Source organism: Rhea pennata, chromosome 1, assembly GCF_028389875.1.
Source record: "Rhea pennata isolate bPtePen1 chromosome 1, bPtePen1.pri, whole genome shotgun sequence".
Taxonomy (NCBI): Eukaryota; Metazoa; Chordata; class Aves; order Rheiformes; family Rheidae; genus Rhea; species Rhea pennata.
The window spans coordinates 70103806-70126328 of NC_084663.1; the positions used below are offsets into that span (position 1 = coordinate 70103806).

Consider the following 22523-nt stretch of genomic DNA (forward strand, 5'->3'; position numbering starts at 1 on the left):
TTAATGCAAACCCATATGGTCAGCTAATAAGCTGATCCTCCAGGCTGGGAAATGAAGCAGGAAAAGCATGGCTCTGTGCTGGATTTGGCCGCCTCGGCTGCAGGAACGGGAAACTGAGAAACCACAGGCAGAGCTGGACATGGGAGTAGCTGCTGTGCTTCAGCAACCTTCAGCAGGACTGCAAGGACCAGGGCTGGGAACTGCCCTGGGACAGGAGCTGGAGCTCCCAGTTGCTGCGCCTCGGCCGCGGGCTGCAATTGGTGTCTAAAGGAGAGCTGGTTCGACGTTCACCGAGCAGCTCTTCCACAAGCAAATGTGTGATTCCTCCCCAGTGCACAGTGAGCAGGGACAGATACTTCACGCTGGTTTACTTGCAGCGGTGACTGATAACCTGGGAGTGGGAGGAAAGAGAGGAGGGAGGCTCGATCCTAACTGCAACATTAATAGGGCACAGAAAAATTTGGTTAATTATACTGAATTCTTCAAATAATTGTTCAAAGAAGTTGGTCTTCTGAGCTTAGCGTAGTTCTGAGGTGGCCAAAGCTACGTTTGCAATAAGCAGAAATGCTGTGGCTGCAGTTCAGGAATAATTTGGTATAACTGTTTAAGATCCTACTTCTCGCCTGTTACATGAATCTGAAAGTCTGTGCTATGAATGTTATGATTAAATAAAAAATGGACCCAAACTGAGGAAGGTTAGAGACTGGTTCAGCATTTCCCAACACTTTCTTACACATATTGGTCACTTAATGCCAAGTTTAACAGTCCTGTAGGTTGGAAAATAGTGTCAATGAGAAAATCCTGAAAAATCCCAGTAGCCGAAATCTTGGCTATCTTCAGATATTTCAGGTGTAGCATGTGTGAAAAACAGGCCTTTTAATTTGGCAGAAATGACTATATAAAGAAAAAAGGAATAGAGAGCCTCAGCCTTCGATTACAAAGAGGGAATGGTTTGGAAGAAAGGGATTCGCTGTCACTCCCTCAGCGTGGCTGTAGAGCAAATGTTTCATCATTACAAACACATCTCCTCTTTCCTGTGCGGTAACACCTGTATTGAGCGATGCAAGTGTGGATGTACTTTGAAGAATACCAAGAGATTATTTTCAGAAGCCTCTTTGCCTTGTTTGAACACTGTTGTGGCAGGATAGTCATGTGCTGTTTATTTCACAGAGATGAGCTTGAACCTTTGCATGTTTGATTGCAAGTAACACTACAGATTCAACATTTCAAGCCTGTAGCTCAAAATATACATTTTAAAAAACCTTGTAAAAATGAAGTTTGTACCAGTTCTTGGAACTCTCTTCCTACATCTGTCTTGATGATTTTATGATTCATGTCTTAAGAGATGAGACAAAAATTCCCTCGAGTGAAGGATAAAAAAAAAAAAAAAATCTAGCAGAAGAAACTGAAAATCATTTACAGTGAAAAACCTTTTAAAGTGTTTTAGGGTAAAAGTAGAAGTCAGAAACAAGCAGTCAAGTTTATCAGACTAATAGAGGCCAGTAACAGTCATTCTTTTAACATTACCGAAGTTCAGTAACCCCAAAACGAATTTCAGTGTAATTAATTTACTAATATAAACAAGCTCGGAAGGAAGAGTCCCATCAGCCAAGCGGGAAAGATCTGTAGACTGGGCAACCTGTTAAGATTTGCATGTACTGACAAGTCGTGTCGCGGAGTGGAACGGCCAGGGAGGCGTTGCCACATGATGCTGTTTTGCCGACCAGACCCCTTAGCTGCTGCAAGTTCTTCCCTTGTTGAACAGATGCCCACTAAGGGATGTCAACTTTGGTGTCAACTGTCACTGTAAATGAAAACTCACTGGAAACACTTTGGTAAATATTTCAGATCTTTGGGTTTTGCACCAAATAATTACAGATGTTTTTATACCAGTTTCACACAAAAGAAGGTTGAAACCACTGGAGACTTGACCCCAAGTTTTATGAAGCCTGCGTTCTTACCTCCTGCTGACTCCCAAGTTTTGCTCTCATGGGAGGACAAAGCTCCAAACAGATGCAAGTGTGCAAATTGCTGATGTGCACTTTCATCTGGTTATTCGCAGTCACAAAGCAATGTTCCTTTGGAAGCATGTTCACAGGCATACGAGCTTTGAAAGCGACACACTGTACAGAAGGGAGCATATTATAATAATGGTGTTGCTCATATAGATGGGGCTTTATCTTTGTTTTGTAGGAGAAGTAAATGTGAAATGAGTTGTTCTTTATCCAGCTGAAAACGTCTATCTGGTCCTTAAGCAGAGTCCTGCTTGGTATCTATCTTTTGCACCAAAAATCATGTGCCAAAAATTGGAATTGATCCTTTAGTTATGAGACAATAGACTTTTGACTCCAAATCCTTTCTCCACCGTTAGATATTGCTTCAGACATGAACAAATTTCTGCCATTCCCATAAACCATTCTTTGCATATCTTCCATGTTATATCCCATACATATCCTGACTTAGAGATCGTTTTTTTTCTAAAAAGTGCAGTTGATTCTCAGTGACGTCCAAGCTTCTGGTTCCTAGAACTTTTAAGTCACTTTGGTTTTGGAAAAATAAGCTAAAATACTGTTTTCCTATCTTCACTCTCTATGTAGGCTGCTTGGCTGCTCAAAGCTGTCACCTGCATGGACCTTACCACTCTTTCAGGTGATGATACTCCTTCAAATGTTCACAGAATGTGTTACAAAGCTAAGCATCCCATCAGAGAGGATCTACTGAAAGCCATGGACATGCATGATAAAGGTATGTTGGTTTTAGTTTCTGTTATTGTGTAGAGAAAATGCCCACATTTCCTCAGTATTTTGCAATCTTCAGGTGTAAAAATGACCTCTTTCTGCCATGGAAGCAATTACAGTAGGCAGTGCTGCACAACTAATAATTCTGAGGGAACAAACTAGGTCCTGTGTGGTCTTATTCAAAGATCTAACTGCAAAATACCTATTCCTTTGAGGTGATATAAGAATATATAGAGAAAAAAAATCGTTCTTTTGGGGAACCAAAATGAAGCATGGACTCAGGGAGACACTCTAATTTATGATGCATGATGAGCAAATTTGATATAGAAGCCATAAGTGTGTAACCTCAGTGTATATATTTTAATAACAGTGCGCTAGGGTGAAACTAATTGTTCGAGTATTCTGTTAATCTGCTGATGTCCTTACTAAATTGGAGAAGGAGGGAGGGATGTTCATGTGACTACTTTAGATTTCATGGTTAGCTGCTGTTTCTCCATGTAACTACAGAGCCTGCCACTTTGCCTCTTGGAAAAGATGCATTCCACTTGTCTAAGCATTTGATATTTTTCCTTCAGAAAACATTATGTCATCTGCTTATTTCAGTAATTAAGGTGGGAGATATCTTTGCAGCCCAGGCTACTTTAAGGAATTGATCCTATAGTGAATGTATATATAAATGTGTGCATAGGTGGTGCACACACAAGCAGTGCTCTTAGCAGAGTTAACAGGACTGAGTGGGCAGAGTACAGCCCTTAAAAATTAGTAGTATAACTTTCATTGACATTACTAAATATCTTGCTTGAATTGGCTCTATCTGAAGGCTAAACGTTGCACCCAGGACTGAACCAGATGCAACTTCACAGCAAATTCGGACTGTCAGGAAAACAGTTATACTCCTGCGTGATCAGTTAAACCCTCTTCCTATCTGAGCAGTCCTTTTGAATTTTTCCAGGTGTACTAAACCACTGATGTGTCAGTGAATATCATCTTGTCTTGGCATATTAGCCTTATGCGGATCTAGCAAAAAGGACCTCGATGGCATTTGGGGTATGCTTTTGCTGTTGAAATAGTTTAGTTTTACACAGGCATTGGTCCACTGGTTGAAGTCATATGGTGTAAAAACCAAAGGGGAATCTGATTTCTAGCCATACATATAAAATAACAAAGATTAATCCTTTTAAGCTTGAATTTGTGGACACTAAAGATAGTTTAAGTATTAAATATGAGGCCAATTATCTGAGACTTTGAGCTTTTTAACTAGAAATGCAGTAGAACTGTGCTAGCATAAGGAGAGCTCAGTTACTGCTGGGTTCAGGCTGGCCAGCAAGTACGGACAGAGTTTGGCAGCACAGTTTCTCTCATGGTAAATCACTAATAAAACACACCTTAACTGTGTGTGTTACCATTAAGCAGTGAATTTGTCGATTAAAAATCTTGCTGTTTTAACTCCTGCTAATGCACACTTGTTCCCAGGGTCAGGGGAGAGAGCACGAGGGAGGTAACAGTACGGAGAGTCACCTGAACTGCTTGAGCAGGTATCCCGGGTAGAGGAGTTGAAGGTCCTTGTGAGAATACAAAGGTGGGAGGTGCAAGCACTGCATGGGTGCTCACAATATAGATAGTGCTTAAGACAGGGAAATATATATATATATATATATGTATATATATGTGTGTATGTATGCATGCATATATGTATGTATATTTTTATATAAAAGTGAACTCTGGCTCTTGCAGGTATTACTGTTGCAGCCATCTGTGTATATCCTGCTAGAGTCGCTGATGCTGTTAATGCTCTAAAGGCTGCTGGATGTAACATACCAGTAGCTTCAGGTAAGAGTTTTATTTTCAAATAAAAGGCTTATACCCAATTAAATCTTTTGATGCTATAAACTATGTAGTAAAATGTGGAAATTGGGACTTGTTTTGGAGCATAAGATGGAAAGGTAGCAGGAAGAAAGAAGGGAATGGAGGGGAGGATTTGTTTTTGCTATAATCTTTTGTTTTGTTTCGACTTCAAGCTTATGCAAGTCTGTTTAGCTGGAAGCTCTTCATAGAGGTCTTTAAGATGTATACCAGTATCTCCCTCACCTGAATTGAAGAGATTGAGATAGTGTGCTGGACAAAGTATCATTAGACAACAAGGAGCTGTTAATAATAACAAAACTGAAATACGAGCTTTAAAGAGTTCTGATACAACTTTTCCCCTCATCAGTTGTTTGGCTTTTCAGTATAATCCTACAAGCTGAATTCAATGACATTGTGTGCAGAGCAAGGGTTGCTGTGTGCTGAGCATCTACAGGATCCAGACTTGTTACTCTCGCTTCTAATAGTCTCCATTCACCACACAGGAGAGACAAGTCCTGAATCTACAATAAGCAAGAAATAGAAGCATAAAATTATACAGGTTACGAGGGAGCTCTGGATGTCATCTGCTCCAACCTCCTGCTCAAAGCAGGGGCTAACTTTGAAGTTAGATCAGGTGATTCATGGTGATATCCATGTCTTCTCTGTTTTTTTTTTTTTTTTTTTTTTTTTTTTTTTTTTTGTGTGTGTGTGTATGTGTGTGTTTATTTCATTCTTTTGTGGGGAAAAAAGATACTAAATACATCTGTCCCTCAGAAAGAAAGAGAATTTCCAGCAAAGGCATTTCTTCCACTTCCAAAGTTACTTTTGGATTTTGTACTGAAACATTATAAAGGTTATTTTAAGAAGACCTCAATGCAAACAGTTTTTACTATATTGTGATTTAGCTGTTAAAAATATTACTGGGATTTAGCTTGAAATACTACTTAAAAGAATTAGGGAGAATTAAAAAAGTGTATTTTACTCCATATGTGAGTTCAATCCTTGCTTGTTCAGTTCTACCAGAGGCAATAGATACAGTGCTTCCTTACTTAGGCTGTTTTGTGAAAATTTAAGGCATGTAAAAGAGACCACTTTGCAAGCTACAGTCAGCATCATATAAAATACTGGACAAAGTACCGGTTCTTGAGGGAAAAGCTAATGCTTTTGGACATTGAAGACAAGATTGCCTTTAGATTTTTGAATCTATGATAGGGATTAAAAAAAGAATAAATTACAAACTTCTTGATGTATTAGAGGCATATGCAATTTTATGGTCTGTCTATGAAACAACTTTTCTCTGCTCCCCACCTCTATTCTTCCTAGTGGCTGCTGGTTTTCCCTCCGGGCAGATGCCTCTACAAACCAGACTGGATGAAATAAAACTGGCTGTGGGATATGGTGCCAGAGAGATTGATATTGTCATTAACAGGGCTCTGGTGCTGACCGGCCGTTGGGAAGGTGTGTACCCTAAGGCAAGGGACCCAAACCTGTGTGTGTGCTCATGCAAGCTCCGTCTATGTCTCTTCCCCCACTCCCCCTTTCAGTCCTTGAAGAACTTGGCCCTCCCCAAAGAACGATCGTTAATCTGGGACATTGCATTAAATAAAAGCTGTTTAATTAATTTATGAAAAACAGATTTTTTTTGAAAAGGGATGCTGTTATGAGTTGCATCAGGTAGGGCATTCAGAGTGACTTTGTTCTGAAAAACTGTGGCCATTACTTCTACTCCTCTGACGATTTTGTGTACAGTATTAAAAAATTATAACTGAAATGGAAGAAAAGTGAATGCCTGTGGTCTAATTATTTGAGCAGTTTTGTTAAAACCCCCAAGGGGCTGCTAATGAGGATGATATCTTGTTAAATATACATGTTTCAGTTCTCAACAAAAATATGTATTTTAGTTGTTTTCTTTTCCCTGCAAGTTGAGGGTACAAATTCACTGCTCATATTATTATTGATGTTCTTGTGTCTCTGGACTACTGCTAATTAGTAAGAACAATAATGCTGAAGATGGTTTTTGCTCTAATTGCCTCTCTTAATGTACTGTGACTGGTTTGCCTTAAGTGCTGACAGTGCTTCTATAACTAATCTCCATGTAAAGGTAAACACATCCTTGTCTTGGAATAAATTTTCCGTTTAGTTGTATAATGCAGTACTGGTTGATTGGAACATTTCATGAAGGACACCTGGTATCTGAGTTTGGTTAAGGAAATTTAATCATCATGGTAACAGATCATATTTTCTGATCTTGGGCTTCCTTCCATTAGCAATTAGAACTGAACAAAAAAACCAACAGCAGCAGCAACAACAAAAAAAAAAAAAAAAAAAAAAAAAACAAACTTCCTGCATTTGTGCCTTCAGGACTGTGATCCTGGCTTCACTTGCTCTTATATCTTAACCTCTTTCATAGCACCTACAATCTCCGTCCCCTGGCCCTTAAATATATGCAGCTTTACAGATGTCATCTGTACAGATTTACATCAAGTGCCTTCTTGATGATGGGCATTGACCCAGCAGTTGCTTCTTCTGTGTGATTAAGTTTGGATATAGCCTCAGAAAATGCTGGATGATGGAGACTGGCTGACTGAGGGGTTTTAAGTAGGACAGAATGGTGATGCAAACTCTGTACCAGCTTGAACAGCAACTCGAACGTGTGTCTGAAAAAATTTGTCACTGTCTTTGGACATAATTATAGTTACCATGCTTCAGAGCTCATAGCCCTTAAGTGCAAGTTAGATAGCACAGAGGTCAGGAAGTTACTGCATGCAGCCAGTTGCAAATAGTCTCTATATTATGTTGCCCAGGATTACAACAAGGCGAGTCAGAGAAAAAATTCATAGATAGATCCAGAGAGAAACTTGACCTCAGTGATTGAAATGAAACTGGAATTAAAATGACTTGGACATATGCTGCTAAGTTTTTATGTATGGGAAACTAATTGTTTTCTGTGACCATAAATTATGGGGGAGGAGTGCGCAGACATAGTAATGATGGATGTAGTATAAAGCTGTCAATTTACAAAATAAGTAAATTATAGTTGACTTTTGATTTGGTACACATATTCTTTTCTCCACAAGCTGAAGTCATGACAAGCTTGAAAGACATCCTTTTTTGGCAATGTTTAGCTTACATTTCTTTCACTGAGGGCAGGTTTGAAGTTATTTCCAAATGTTTTCTCAAAGTTTGTTTATGAATGTGAATCTGTGTGGATGGCATATATTTATATTATCATAGAAAAAAAAAAAACAACCTTAGGAACAAAAGCTACTTGCCATCTGATAATGATGCCAAAAATTACTTCAGTAGGATATCTGCTGTTTTTTTGTTGTTGTTGAAAATTCAGCGTTGTGACTCCCTGTTTACTTTGCAATGGATGTATGCTACCTGTGTGAACCTGTAGCATACTAGGTGTGCCTAGTACTTATATGTGATACACTGCAGTGTATAAAGTGTTTGAGAGAGATAGAAGAAGAGATGAAGAACTCTCTTAACGGGATCCATATATTATATAAAATTGAAAAAGATGTCTAGGGCGGTAACTGTGTCTGCGTTCAAGGTACTTCATAAACTATAGCTGCCTTGCAGTTCTGACAGAACCTCTGATAATACTTAAAATACTAGTAGGTTTTTATCATTATTTTCTCATGCTGTCATTCTTCAAAACTGCAGGTATTATTGACAAACCGTGTTTGTAGTAGAGTGTTTTATTTTATTGTTCATATTTTTTTTAGCTTTTTTCCTAGACTGTGCAATAATTGGGGTCACTATGTTTGAGAAGCATTGCATTTCTTGCGAGTTTTCTAATTTGTTTCAAAAGTTTGCTGTATGATTATTTTAGTGTATATCCAATTATGTCAAGTTATTTTAAACCCATTCTTAAATATTGTTGGAATCTTTATGACATTCACAATATATTTTCTAGGTCTGTTCTTTATGAGATAGTTGCTAAGAGCTTTTTAGTAGTGCTGAACATGAAAGCAAATTTATTGCAGAGCTAATTGAGGTTGGAAAATAACCTTAAATAAGATTTAAGTTTATGAACTTACATATATTTACCTTTTAAAACCTATTATCTTTTAGAGCAATAATACTTTCAGTAGTTTTCTCAAGCATTACCTTTTATAGATTTACAAAGTATGAATTAAGATTGAAGAGCAGAATTTAAATAGTGTCTATAGAAATAGAATTCTGGAGGCTATATGTAAAGAGTTAGGGAGTTGACCAGCAAATTATTGAAAGAACACTGGATTTGTTTTACTGTTATCAATAAATATGTTGAAGTTACAGTAAAGTTGGTTGAGATGCTATAATGTTGCTACTAGTTACACTGCTTTCAGCAAGCAGCTCTGCATACCGTAGCATCAGCTGCTTCTGAATTCTCCATAACCTTTCATTTGAGCCATGTCCACTGCTGTTTCCCCTTAAAAAAAAGGAAAAAAACAAATACACTGTAAGAAGTTTTAACATGGTTACAGCCATGAAATACATTAGGTATATCCTCATTTTGAAAGCCGCCTTTCAAGACCCCGCACATTGTTCAAAAATGTTGTAACTGGGTTTACCATTTTCCAGACCTGCAGCCTGTCTCAGGACCCCAAAGTCCAGGTGCGCTATTCCTGCCTTACGGCAGCGGCACGCGTTCCTGAGGCCAAACGCTGTTTTCGGTTTCGTGTGAATCCCTGCGGCCGGGCGCCGCGCTGGGCGACGGCGAGCAGGGCTGGCGGAGCCGCCTGGCGCTGATGCGCCGATAGCCTCGTGCTTGTCGTTTTGCTAACAAACCTGCTGTTGATGTGCCAGGCAGAAGGGGTTTCGCCACTTTCCCGTCGTGATTACCTTGATCTTTGGGTCTAACAAAAATTGAAACGTCTTTCCTCCTCAGTCCCTCTGCCGTTAACATCGGTCAATACGACTGGCTAGATAAAAACAGCAAAAAAAAAAAAAAAAAAAAGAGAGAGACAAAAAAGACAAAAAAGCTCAGCTTAAGTATTTTAAGTGTATTATCACCACATTTTTGGAGACGAGCTGATTCACAAAATATTTAAGCTGTGATTTTTTTTTCCATAGTATTTTTATGTCTTCTGTAGAAGACATAGATTTTCTCCATTTATTGTGTGAATTTTAGGAACAGGTGTATCACAACAGACTATAAGGGCTAATTACTGTAAGGGAATAGTGATGGGGATGTTTGCTTGAGAAACGTATAAGGCACGTTTTCTCCAGGGTAGTTAATAATGGCTAAAAATCATTGGAATGCTTGTACTAGATTGTTGGACATTTAGAAAAAATAAAAACCCCAGCCTTCTGACACGTATCTTTAAAAAAGTGGAACTAAAACAACAGCAGTGAAGGCGTGTTGATCTTTCTGTTTGGTAATGTTAAATCCTTTTTTTTTTTTTTCTGGCTTCTAGAAATGCATCCAGTGAAAGCAGATTTGTAGTTCATGAAAGTAACAAGATAACGTAAGAGGGTGCAAAGTAGAAAAGTTTTTATGTCCGTCCCATTTTAACAACTGAATCAGTGGAGATACTACAGGCTACATCAGTGAGCACCTATCCCTAAATAACATATGGGCTTAAGACTTAGATGAGTTCTGATATGGATAGTGCTCTGCTTTCAGAATGCTTCAACATCTTTCGGTGCTACAGCAGTATTGGCAGTTTGCTTTAAGGTTTTTTTTCCCCTTGTCTTTAGCAGTCAAAACTGAGACTTGCTTGCAACCTCTTCATGATGGGCTTAACTCACAGCTGAAAATATGCCTACTTTTTTTTTTTTTTTTTTTTTTTTTTTTTTTTTTTTTTGTGATAGAGGGCTCGCTCAAAAGCTTTCTGCCACAGCTGCTAATGGAGAAGCTCTATTTACTGTATCAACTATTGGGGTGCTGTGTAAGTCACAGTCATTTCAGGAACCATGTCCTCCAACTCTACTTCAGCTGGCCTTGCTAGGACGGAGATCTTATCCTGCTGAGACTCCTGCTGCTGATGGGCTTGACAGAGCTGAGTAATTAAATGACTGACTTTTTGGCAAGCACAGCCTGTCTCAGAAGCAGCTCAAGACTCTTTAAAACACTGAGTGCATGCCAGCTGTATTTCAGACATTTCAGCAGAAGTTTCAAGATATATAGGTTTGTCATTTGACTTAAATCTGAGTGAGTACTGAAACCTCTTATTTCTTAAAGGAGTAGGAATTTTTACATTTATTTTTTATCAAAGCAGCCCCTATTTGATATTTTTCAGGCTGGGGTTCTCTGTTTAATTTTCTCTGTCCCACAGGTAGTTGCATTTCTATTTGCACTTTTACTGCAGGGCTGAGGATGTCCTATGGATGCCAGATACTGTCTGTGATAATTGTTCTCTGAAAAGGGAACAGTATTTATTACCTATATGCATTCCCCATTAAAGTATACCCACTATGCCATCACTTGGGATAACCTGATAGACACAGATGGTTGGAGATCCTCAGTTTTTCTTGCCTGTGGGTTGAGGCATGCTGTCAGATAATGAGACTGTTCAAATGATCTTGGCTCTAATTGCGTAAAAGAGCACCTTCCAATGGTAGGGAGGATGCTGTAGCTGCAATGTCAGTGAACAACAGTAATGAAGATATAATTTCCTTTCATGGGGACCTAAATGCACATTCTGTTGATTTTGTTTTGACGACTTTGGCAGTGTATCTTAAAGGTAGAGAAAACTCGAGTCTTTTTTTCTTGTTACCGAAACCAGAAGAACATGAAAGCTGCTTTCTCTGGCTTTCCAAAGGCTTCAGGAAAACATCACTCCACAAAAAAGAGACTGCATTTGGATTTAACATGAACAATGTTATCAAATGCACAAGAAAATGGCACACTTCTCTGTATTTCTTTTTTGAGTCTTGATTTGATGTAGAAGGTTTCTGGAGTATCAGCAATTGATCAATAAAACATGTTAGACTGCATGCTAGTACTGATTAATTCACACCTTTGGTACACAGTGAGAAACAAGGTGAAGACCAGAGTCTATAAAGGGACTTGCTAAGTGCATTAGCCCATTGTCTACTAATGGGCATAGTATGTCTCAGAGGACCACAGCCGTGATCCCAGCCCCAGCTGCTTGATGCGCCAATGGCATCAATAGGATTCAACGGAACCGTGGGTGGAGGGGAGGTCCAGCCATACAGCGGCCCAACCAGTCCTCCTGGATGTTTCCTAGTCTCATTTGAGGACTGAAAGGAAAAGAAAGCCAGTTATACTTCTGAATAAATTAGACTCACATTTCTGGCAAGAAAAGCATGTTAAAAGCTGTATTTTAGCCTTCTGTAAATTAACTTTTCAATTAAGTATTTAAAGAGTGAGTACAATTTATGAAAAGGACCCTCTTATAAAGGATTCTGTTTATTTTATTTTTTTCTTTGCACTGCAGAAATGGTGACTGTACACTGTAAGATCTGCTACTTTTCTCCATACCATTAACACTGGATGAGTTTTAGTCATCTCTAAGTGACCATGTTCTGACAAATATGTTAATTTCTAGCTTTTGATTGGAAAACCAATGAATTTTGCTGAAGAGAATGGGAAGGTTTCCCTGTGCTCCTCATGTTTCATTACCTGACCAGGCCCACAGGTTCTAGCATTTTTAAAGAAATCCTAACAGTTAGATCCAAATTTATTCTAGTTCCTACTGAAATGAATCTGTGAAAATACAAAACTGCTGGAAAGTTAGAGCACCTTTTGCCATGATGCTTCATAGACTCAAAAGCAGAAACTTGTGATGGTTTGATCTGAGTAAACTCTCAAAAAGCAGTCAAACATTGGCCTGGTGTAACTGTTCTTGCTTCTCTGTGGCTTAGCCTGGTGCCAAGAGGTTGAGCAGTGCTTTTTAAGAAGCAGTAGCTAGGTGGATGTGTGATGATTAGCCTCGGAGACAAGCTTACTGTTTGGAGGTGAGAACTAACGAAAGTTAGAAGCTGGAAGAAAGACTGCTAGAGCCCCCTCGAAGTGAGTGGTGCTCTCTGTAAGGAGGAAGTAATAACTCAGGGACAGATTTGGCTTTTCATTTTACAGGTTGCATTAGGATACATAGATAATTGCCTGCTTTATTTCCAGTCTACAAGAGTACTTTAAGTAAGTCAGTCCCACTGTCTGTGCCAGTGTGAACAGCAGTGCTTGCATATAAGATTTGAGTCATAAAAAATCTCCTTCCTAAATTACAGCGAGTTTTCTTGCTGAACATGTGGATCAAAAGTGAGGATCCAGTTTTGCCTTTGGATGCCTGTGATTCCCAACAACTTTATTGAGAAATGTGTATGTCAGCTAAGGACAAGTTTAGACTATAATGCGACAGAGTGAGAAAAGCAACCCAAAAGTCTGGCAGACCTAGGGCCTGAGTTCGGGTTTCGGAGCTGTAGCCCCACTGCAAGCTGAGGTGAGCTGACCTAACTTCTTGCTGCCGTTTTCCCTCTGGCTCTCCACTGAATGGTCCTGCATCCTCCGTGCTGTAGTGTTTGCTTCTTTGAGCTGTTTCAGGTCACTACGTGCTGATCCACATCCTAGGTAACCCCACGAGCTCTGCCACACCTTGAGCTGGTTTATAAATGCAAAACCCTGGGGAGGAGCCTCTGGTGGGTAAGCTTCGGTCTCAGGTTTCAGTCTCCTCTCTGTGGGGATAGCAGTAGCCCATGTCGATCAGGCTGCATATTTTCAGGAAATTCTTATTTTCAGGAAAGTGAAAAACCATGTGATTCAGGTGTGTAAGCACAGGCATCTAGTTCAGACTTCCCATGAGAGCCCTGTGGTTCTAGGAGGTTTGGCAGGGGACCTGAGGCGGAGGTGCCTCCTCAGTGGCAGCTGGAAGCCAGGTGAGTTACGCCAGGGCAGCTCCAGTGGCACTCAATGGATCCAACCTTTGTTGCTTTTTAGACTTAACCTTTGGCAAATATGGTTGAACGGGACAGAGAGATTGGTGACATGATGTTTACAGGAAAACATAACTGTCTCAGAGTACCGATTCAGTTTGCTGATGTATTTATTGCAGGAAAAGCTGCTTCAGAATCAATATTGAGAATATACTGCAAAAACTTAAATACCATAGTATTTTTACTCCTGACATATTCATGAGTGTTCGGCATACTGTGCACATTCTTAGTTTTGAGAGAAATGACATTAATAGCTATTAAGTTAAGTCTGAAACTGTGTGGCATTGTTAATTACCTCCAGTCATGCAATTTATTGAACTTGGGAAACTTAAGTTCTTGAGTGTTATGACTAATTATAACATTGGAAATTAATCCAGAAGTGGAAATTATAGCCATACTTGAAAATGTTTCTCAGCCAACTTTGATCATTTTCAAATGCTTTTATCCACAGATCTGTATGAGGAGATCCGTCAGTGTCGTGAGGCCTGTGGCGATGCTCATATGAAAACAATCTTATCAACGGGTGAACTAGGGTCACTTGCTAATGTCTACAAAGCCAGTATGATAGCTATGATGGCAGGTAAATATATGTTTGATATTTTTTAAGCTAAGAAATTCTGGAAACTTAAAAATTAGAGTCACCAAAGTTTAGTTTTATATTTAGTAGGTAAAAACTGTTATGCAGCAATTGCTGAAGTTGCAGGCGTAGTACTAAAGTGTCACTTGTTTTGTGTAAGCTAGAAGAACTACACAAAATGTTAAGTAACCCTTAAAACTACTAAATTACAAAAATCACAGGAACAAATAATATTTGTTGTCAAACATGAGATCCTTGGTACATTTAATTAAGGACGCATACATTTGGGGCAGATGCATGTATTATCCAGGCAGTTCTGGAAAGTGTACAGATGTGATTTAGTGGATGGCTCGCAAGCCTGTTTTAAATACAGGGAGAAGATTCGTCCTGACAGCTCTTGTTCGTGTTTTGTGATCTCGAACCACACGGGTGAGATGTGATTTGGGAAAGCAACTTGACTGGAAAGGCAGCAAGAGGAAGAGCACCACCCATTGAGTAGGTGCTAAAATGGGCTGAGTTATAACTGGGCCTAACTGGCGCACTCCAAAGCAGTGATATTCAGTACCAGCCGTCAATGGGGGCATCAAAAAGTGCTTCAATCTTTCCTCTTTCTGAAAGTTACTTCTAACTTCATCTTCAGGAGTCTGTCTTTTATTCTGAATCTTTTAACTAAAAAACACATTTCCATGAGCAGGGTAGGACTTTTGGGGGCTGCCTGTAGTTTGTTTGTAAATATTGCTTCTTTGCATAGCTGTAGCCATTGCAGACCCTGAATGTGAAACACCCACTTGAGGTTGGATATATAGCAATATATTCTCTCTGCAGCTTGGGACCAACACCTGGTACAAGTTGCCCTAGAATAACCAAGATTTTAGGGTTGCAGTTTAATACCATCTCTAAGATGCAGGACTAGGAATCAGCTGAAAAAGGTTCTGTTCTTTGAACCTTCCTCTATACATCTGCTTCATCCACAGTGCCTAAAAGAGGAGACTTCAAATATATTAAGAGGGAAATATAATTATGTGCTGAGAGCCACTGGGTTGGTCTGACTTCTAAAGTTCCATCTTTTCTTGTGTTCTTCCCCCCCTCCCATTGTAGTGTCCTCTGACTTGGAAATGCTTTTACTTTAAAGTAAGAAAAAAACACCTAGGTCTCCGTTGTTGGTCTTTAAATAAATATTCAGCTTGCTCCTGATCCCATTATCTCCCTATACAACACTTTGCTTATCTACTTCAAATGGAATGGGAGGCATTTCATGTTTTTTACATGCTCAGCTACTAAGTCAGTTAGTATCATTAGATACAAAGGATCATTATTATGCCAGGAAATACTGCTTTTAATTAAAAGAGGTGTTAAAAAGGTATCTTGTCTTTTAAGCTGATATGCTAATCATTATGATCACAGTCTGTATTACAGAATAGTGAAAAGTTCAAGTTGTAGTGCATTATAACATTTTCAGATATTTTACTGGTGTAGTTTTACTGAAATACAGCAGATGGCTCTATTGTTAATGATTTTCATTGCATAGTTATTCATTTTATAAGATACTCATCCATATGAGTATGTGCAGTAATTTCCGTATTCAATCTCTTGCTTTTTCTTTGCAGGTAGGTGTGAAAAACAGAATTTATTGCTGCCTTACCTACATGCCCTGAGGGGCAATAATGGCAGGCTCTGAGTTCTCAGCACTGCTGAGAACCCTGAATTTGAGTGGAAGTTTGTTTCAGCTGCATATTTGAAGCATTTTGGAGAGGAAGTAATTTGGCATTGACTTTAGAAATTTTGCTGCCTCTGGCCACTTACTCCTGTCCTTGCATCAAGATTTGCTGCTCCTTCAGTTGTGCTCTTACAAATGCTTGTTATACTATGATGTAAACTGAGTTTTCAAAGTAATGAAGTTGAAAATCACTCCAGAAGAGGGGTAACTGGTTTGCTGGGGTTTTCTTTAGTTGGTTGATTATGTTCATCACCTCAGCAATCTGGTTTACAGCCTTATCTTGCATGCAGTTGTATCAGTGTAGCTGAGGAAATGGTGTGCACTCCTTAAACTGATTTTATTTTCCAATGCACGATATAAGCCTATGATACAGGGATCAGAAAATCCTAGCTGAAGGCACAGCAGAATCCAGGTGTCTCCTCTGCCAAGTAACTTTGCAAAAATTGTGTGCAGTCTTCCTTGTGCTGGTCTAAGGAATTACTGGTATCTACTGGGAACGCCAGCATGCCACACTTAGTCAGTTCGCAAGTGGGGATCCAGCTGCGGGAAGGGACACCAGCCGCCGATCGCTGGCGTGAAAGGGTACGGTGAAAGGTCAAAAAATGGGCATCTCCGCATTGGCTGGGATTTTCAAAGACGGCAGCGAGCCGTGCTGAAGGTGAGGTGGCGTGCCCCCGCGCTTCTCCGCAGTCAAAACAGGCTGCGCGGGCGGCTTGTCTGGGCGAGCGGCTGTATTGTGAACCACAGGGCTCGGCAGCGGCCGTGGAGGAGGCAACAGCAAGTAAGCGTGAGCCCAGGGAGACCTGCAGATCTCAACAGCGCGCTGGAGGAGGAGCAGGCCGGTTGTAGGAACGCTGCTGTGGACCCCTGCCTTTGTACAACATGCCTGCGCGCAAGACTTTAATGCTTGCACCTGCAAGAACGGAGGAAAAAGTGTTGCTTCACGGGGAAGTGAGATAATAATTTGCTTCTGTTTGAAGCAGTGGCTCTTGGTTCCTCCCGTCTCTGAAATGATAGCTCCAAAGTACCATGCCTGCTCTTTCCTCCTCCTCTAGCGTGGTGTGGAGGCAGGTAGGCATCCCAGTGGGGACAGGCACCCCCTTCTCTTCAACTCTTTTAACCGCAGCTGCATAGACTTGACTGCCACGCTAAACATACTGCAGAATATTTAAGAACACGTTTTTCTTGCTGTTGCCCTGCATGAGAAGAGACTGACAGCCGTCAAGGGGCAGTGAGTCAGCTAGCAGGAGCAGTTCTGGCAGCATAAGGAGGAAGTAACGGTTGGTGGCTCTGCATCAGTGCCGAAGCAGCACGTTGCCTTCGGAAAGCTGACTGCGAGAAAGCGTGCCTGAGGAGTTGGGAGTTCTTAGTCGTTGTCTATTTAAATTGTCCACCGCCGTTTCTTGAGCTTCTTGAAGCCTTCGAGGTGGGGGGGAGGTGAGTAGATGAGCTTTTTGAGGGAAACTGCCTGCATCTTTGACTTTCCCAGGCAGCTTCCAGACGCTGAGAAGAGCAAACTAGTGAGTGGTTTTCCACATCTGATGGTGCTTGTGTGAGTCAGGTTGGTTTCTGCAGGACAGACTCAAACCTATGTCTTTTTAACCTCTTGCAAGAGACAGTCTGAAGGAGCACAATTGCCTGTCTATAGCAAAAAAAAAAAAAAAAAAAATAAGTGAAAAGCAGCAAAAGATGGCTGAGGCGATGAGGTCTCTAGTGCCGATAGGCTAGAAGGATAAAATCAAAACACATAAAATGTGCAAGCAGGCTTTTTTTTATTCTTTTAATTCTTTGATACTGTTCATTCTAAAGTGAACAGAAATAATCTAGACAAATGAGGAAGGAAAGCTTTATCTCACAGCTCTCGGGAAAGCTCACTATCAGCCCGTCAAGGCTTCATCATGACTTATGAGAATGGTTCCAGTTAGCGTACGCATACCATTTGCACAGAAAGCTTTTCCAAAACCTGAAGTCACAAGTAGGTTGGCCTTGTCCTGGATCCAGAGAGAGGTTGGCTGTGGACTGTAGTATTCAGTCTTTGCCTTTGAAAGCAGAAGGTGGTTTGGAGCTCCTGGTCATTCTATTTATGAACTCTTGTCTTTCGTTTATAAAACAAGCTCGTTTTTTTCTCTCCTCTCCTCTCCTCTCCTCTCCTCTCCTCTCTTCTTCTTCTTTTTTTTTTTTTTTTTGCAAATAAGGTACCTGTAGCTGTTAAGCTGTTATTGTTTTGAGCACCGTGTTGCAAAGATGTGTTTTGAACAGAGTTACATGGTATGACTGTAAACCTGCTAGCATCTGCCCAAGTGTTAGGAATACAGTATCTGCTGTTGGATGTGGACTGCTGTGATCCAAAGCAGCAGTTCTACCAAGAAACCGTTTTATGAAAAATTTAAAGACGAGAGGAGGCCAAACTAGCAAAATTTGACTGAAAAGCTAGGGTGTGCTTTGTGTAGATGTTACTAATGTAGGAAACAAAACTACTGAATAAATAATAATTCTTGGCACTTAGATAGCACTTTACATATTCAAAATGTATACGGACATTAGCAGAATAGATCTCACAATACCCCTGTGAAGTACAAGGCAAAGATCATAACAGACAAGTCAAACTGGAATCAGAAGTTTTGGGTTCCTGACTGTCTGTAATTTCAGCTGTAATTTGACACTAACAGGTCAGTTGTTGGAGTCCAGAGCTCTTCCAAATGAAAAGGAAATCAAAGCAGGGAAGAGGCTTGGTAACAGCTGTAAAAACAGTGATTCCAATTTGTGTCTTGTTTTACACCTGTGAAATACAACTAGCTGTATTGAGTTTTGAGTGTATCTGTAAAGGGTGCGTACCCTCTACCCTGTAAATGGACAGTCAGAAATTAGGGGCGAGGTGCTGTTGTCATGTTCCCCAAGCACAGCAAATTAAAATTGCTGAATCCATTTTACAGTTGAAGGGCTGTGAAGTGGCTTTGACTGCTTTCCAGGATGACAGGTGATGTTATCGCTGGTCTGGAGGTGATTTTAGACTTATCAGCACAGGGCTGGGCACCAACCAGCAAATCCTTATTCTTCTGAACGCACAGGAAGAGGGCTTGCTCTCTGGCAGGTAGCTAAGGCCTTCTCAGGCCCAGCCTGGTGGCCATCTCCTCTCTCCTTCCAATGCAGGAGGAAACGACGTTGAGTCCAAGGACCGATGCAGGCGGCATGCTCTGCCACCTTGGCTGAGCTGTGCTCGCTGATGGGAAAAGGTGGATGTTAAGATGCAGTGTACTCTTGCCTCTTGCTACCTGTCTGCACAGAGCAAAGCACAGGGCGGGAACAGTGCTAGCAGATGGTGAAGATTAATCTCAGATTTTCCTAGGCTGTGATCATCTGGTAGTACAGTTTAGATCTAATGTGGGCATCAGCACATTTCTGAATTTCTATCAGTTCGCTCAGAGCACATGATATGTTTATGTCAGCTTTCTTCTGCCTCTTGGTAGACAGACAATACCTCATTTGTCCTAAGATCTGCCCATTCCTTAAAAAAATTTAGATGCATTTGAACTTGCAGAATTTTTACTACTTCAGCACTTTGCATCAGGCAGATGTAGCATTGTATGTAGTTTTAGGAATATAGCTGTGGTTGCTTTCTTGGACACGTAGAAGTGGTTACAGTGTAGCAGCTATATATAAGAGGCTCATCAGGACAGTAATTCTATGGAATTATATTAGTAGTTGATAACTTTTCTCTCTGCTGCAGCAGATGTCTTGCATTCTGCATAGTCTGCACTTGTTCTGCATGTGCAGAGCTTGAATTAAGATCGTGGAAAGTTCAGTGCAAGGAATGAACACAAAACACAAGCTGAAGATGTATACTGTGGAAAAGCAAGATACGAGGCAGGTCAGAACGACATGTTCTGTCTCAAAATTTTGAATGATATTATGGAATAAAAATGCTTTTGGATTAAGAATTAGGTCAAAAAATATTCTTGGCAAAATGGAAAGTCTTTAAGTATAATGGGTCTGTACAGGAACGAGTGACTTCATTTATTCTTGTACGGAGTGAGGAAAAAAAAAGAACCCAGTAATATAAAAATGCAGATAGCTGCATGTTCAGTAAGGCAGTACAAGGCTGCTCCTGTAAATGATGTAATTGCCTACAAGCTTAACAGTGATACTGCAGCTAATCACTAGAAATAATGTAGGCATGATAGATAAGGTTGGAGTTGAAAAGTTCTAATGATCCAATCACACCATCCTCAGGTCTGAATTACTGATGAAGGTCCATACGAAGAGCAGTAACACAAAAAAATATTGGGCTTGAATAAAGCAGACCTTGAAGGAATGCAAAACGAGACTTAACAATCTGTCTGGAATTCAATAATGTATGTACAGGGAATCAGAAGCGAAGGAATGGAAAGTGGTTAAGAAACACTAGGGCAGGGTCTAATGAAAAGTCTTCTCGGTAAAGTCAAAAGAGCAACAGAAGCCTGTATGGGTAAGCAGAGGACTGAAGTAATACAGAAGAGAAACAGAAATGTTGAAAAATGCAGAGAATCTGTGAGGGGAGAAAGAGAGTTAGAGGGTATACAGTAAAACCTCATTTGCTTGTGCTTTGTTAAGCTAGAAACCCAGACATGCATGCGATGCCAGGTTTTGTTATGCATTTATTTATGTGCTTACTAAGCTGTGTGCTAGCTAGCCTATATGGTCATATCTGAGGGGAGAGGGTTATTGGGGGTAGTTCGTGTTTGTCATACCGGGATGCTTGGTGACTCATTAAGTTTGATAATTTTGTGGAAAGTCTATTCTATTAGTGGTGATCTACCATAATTAGAAAACAGGAATGTAGAGCCTCTACTCAAGTCACAGAAGAAATATAGATGTAAAAAAAAAACCATTTTATGGATGTAAAATCTGTCTGTTCTTTACCTGTTTATTTGATTTTGCTTCGTCCAAAACATTTCTTGACACCCTCTCCCCTTGCCCTGGCTTACAAACAGAAACAGTGCTGTTTCCAAGCAGCTCTGCAGTAACAGGAGATTACCAAGGCAGGTCAGAAAAGGAGATGGGTGGGATTGTCTGAGATGGCAGAGCAGCTCCTGACTTGCTATCACCTTTCACCCCTCAGTTACCTTCCCTATTTTTCACGTATAAAATTGGCATTGCACGTTTCATAGGACTTTTATGAGGTCTGGTAAATTAAGGTGTAAGCGGAAATATATTCCACCGATCAGAAGGCCTTTTCCTTGCTTGTGCGCAAGGATGGGATACACTCAGTCACAATTAAAATCAGTAAACTGATCAAGAGAAAGCCTGGAAGTTTGCTGGTGGGAGCTGCTGAGTTTGACTTACTAGCACAGCCAGCCCCAATGAGATATACAACAGGGTAAGTAAGGATCATACAACATGTTACGCTTTCCTCTACACTGGCATTCAAGGAGTTGACAAGTACTCTGTGCTCCATACGGTTGTGGCTTATCATAAGGGTTTAAACCCTGAGCTGCACAGATTTCTGCTACTTGATCTGTAAGAAAGTGGCCGTTCTTTACACGTCAGCCTTCGAAACCAGTTGTAAGTGAGGAGGTTACAGTGATTAGCCCCGTACTGACAGGATAGTATACTGTTGGGAGGTATTAGCCATCTATTAACAAACTCTCCTAAATGCCTGCGTAGCGTTTTCCTTTTGCTGATTTTCAAGATCTTTGCAAAGCATGTTAATTAAGGAATATCTAAATGGTATATTTTCAATTTATGGCAACTGATGCAGAGAACTGAGAAGGCACCCCTGTTGCGTTAATTTTCCCCATGAATGAAGCCTTGTTTCTATGTTAAATAATTTGTTGGAATTTGAGTTAAAACTTTTGAAGTTTCATATCGCCTCAGACTCAGAAATCGTTGCACAGTGAGTAGTTCTAGTCAAACATGCCATCGAAATAACATGGCTTCGTAGCAAGAAACTTAGCATCTGTGAAGCTCCTGCATTGAAGGTAATGGTTTGAGAGAATATAATTTTAAAACATGGAAATATTATGTAAAATAAATAGATGTGCAGGGTACTATTTATTTCTCTGATATTTCAGGTTTTTTTTATTATGTTAGCAGCAGGTGTTAAATTCTACTAAACAAGTGAAAAATAGAAATAAATATTTAATTTACTGTATTTATCAATTATACAAAATTGACTCATGAAATATTAAAGTATCTTTTAAGAGATTGCAAGTAGGAGCAGTAGCTGAAAATACAGTCCCTTAACTTGATATAGATATGGAAATAAACTAAGCGTGATTTTAGAGTTGTAGCTCCTGGGATTTTTTTCGTTGCTTTTTAAGGTGGCAAGGCCTAGTGATCATGTTTATCTGATCTGAAATTATTTTGAAGATATATGCCCAAGATAGCAGAACATAGAATTAGACTTCTAAAGTGAAAATTGATGAATGGAAAAATACATTAGGAACGTGTGATCTTGAACATCAATGGGCAGTTTTGAAACACTGTGGACACTCATTCGAATAAACCTATTTACTCATAAGGAACAGAATAAGTGCTGTGAAAAATAAACATAACAAGAGATGGACACATGCATAAAGGAATTCCAAGCCAAGACATAAAAGTGGGGCAAAAATTACAGTCAGATGAAACAAGAAGCTAGGTTTTGAATAATCTCCTTATCCAAGAAGCTTGGTCTTAAAACATACCAAGAACAGTATAGTGATTCCCACTAATTTTTAATGGATCACATCCTAATCATGCTGACACTTTATCTCGAAGTGTTACCTCATCAAGTGCAGAA

At 40.0% G+C, this 22523-nt stretch overlaps 1 protein-coding gene across 3 annotated transcripts in view; it reads left to right on the forward strand.

The window, feature by feature from the left end:
* DERA (deoxyribose-phosphate aldolase) overlaps positions 1-22523 on the forward strand; it is a 51628-nt gene that overhangs the window by 11093 nt on the left and 18012 nt on the right. For 2 of the 3 annotated variants that reach the window (XM_062570380.1, XM_062570366.1), the window contains 4 exons: positions 2598-2745; positions 4473-4568; positions 5907-6041; positions 13921-14049. In XM_062570380.1, coding sequence (XP_062426364.1) covers positions 2628-2745; positions 4473-4568; positions 5907-6041; positions 13921-14049 — 478 coding nt within the window. In that variant the 5' untranslated portion in view covers positions 2598-2627. The remainder of the gene's footprint in view (positions 1-2597; positions 2746-4472; positions 4569-5906; positions 6042-13920; positions 14050-22523) is intronic. The other variant, XM_062570375.1, reaches the window with a different exon arrangement.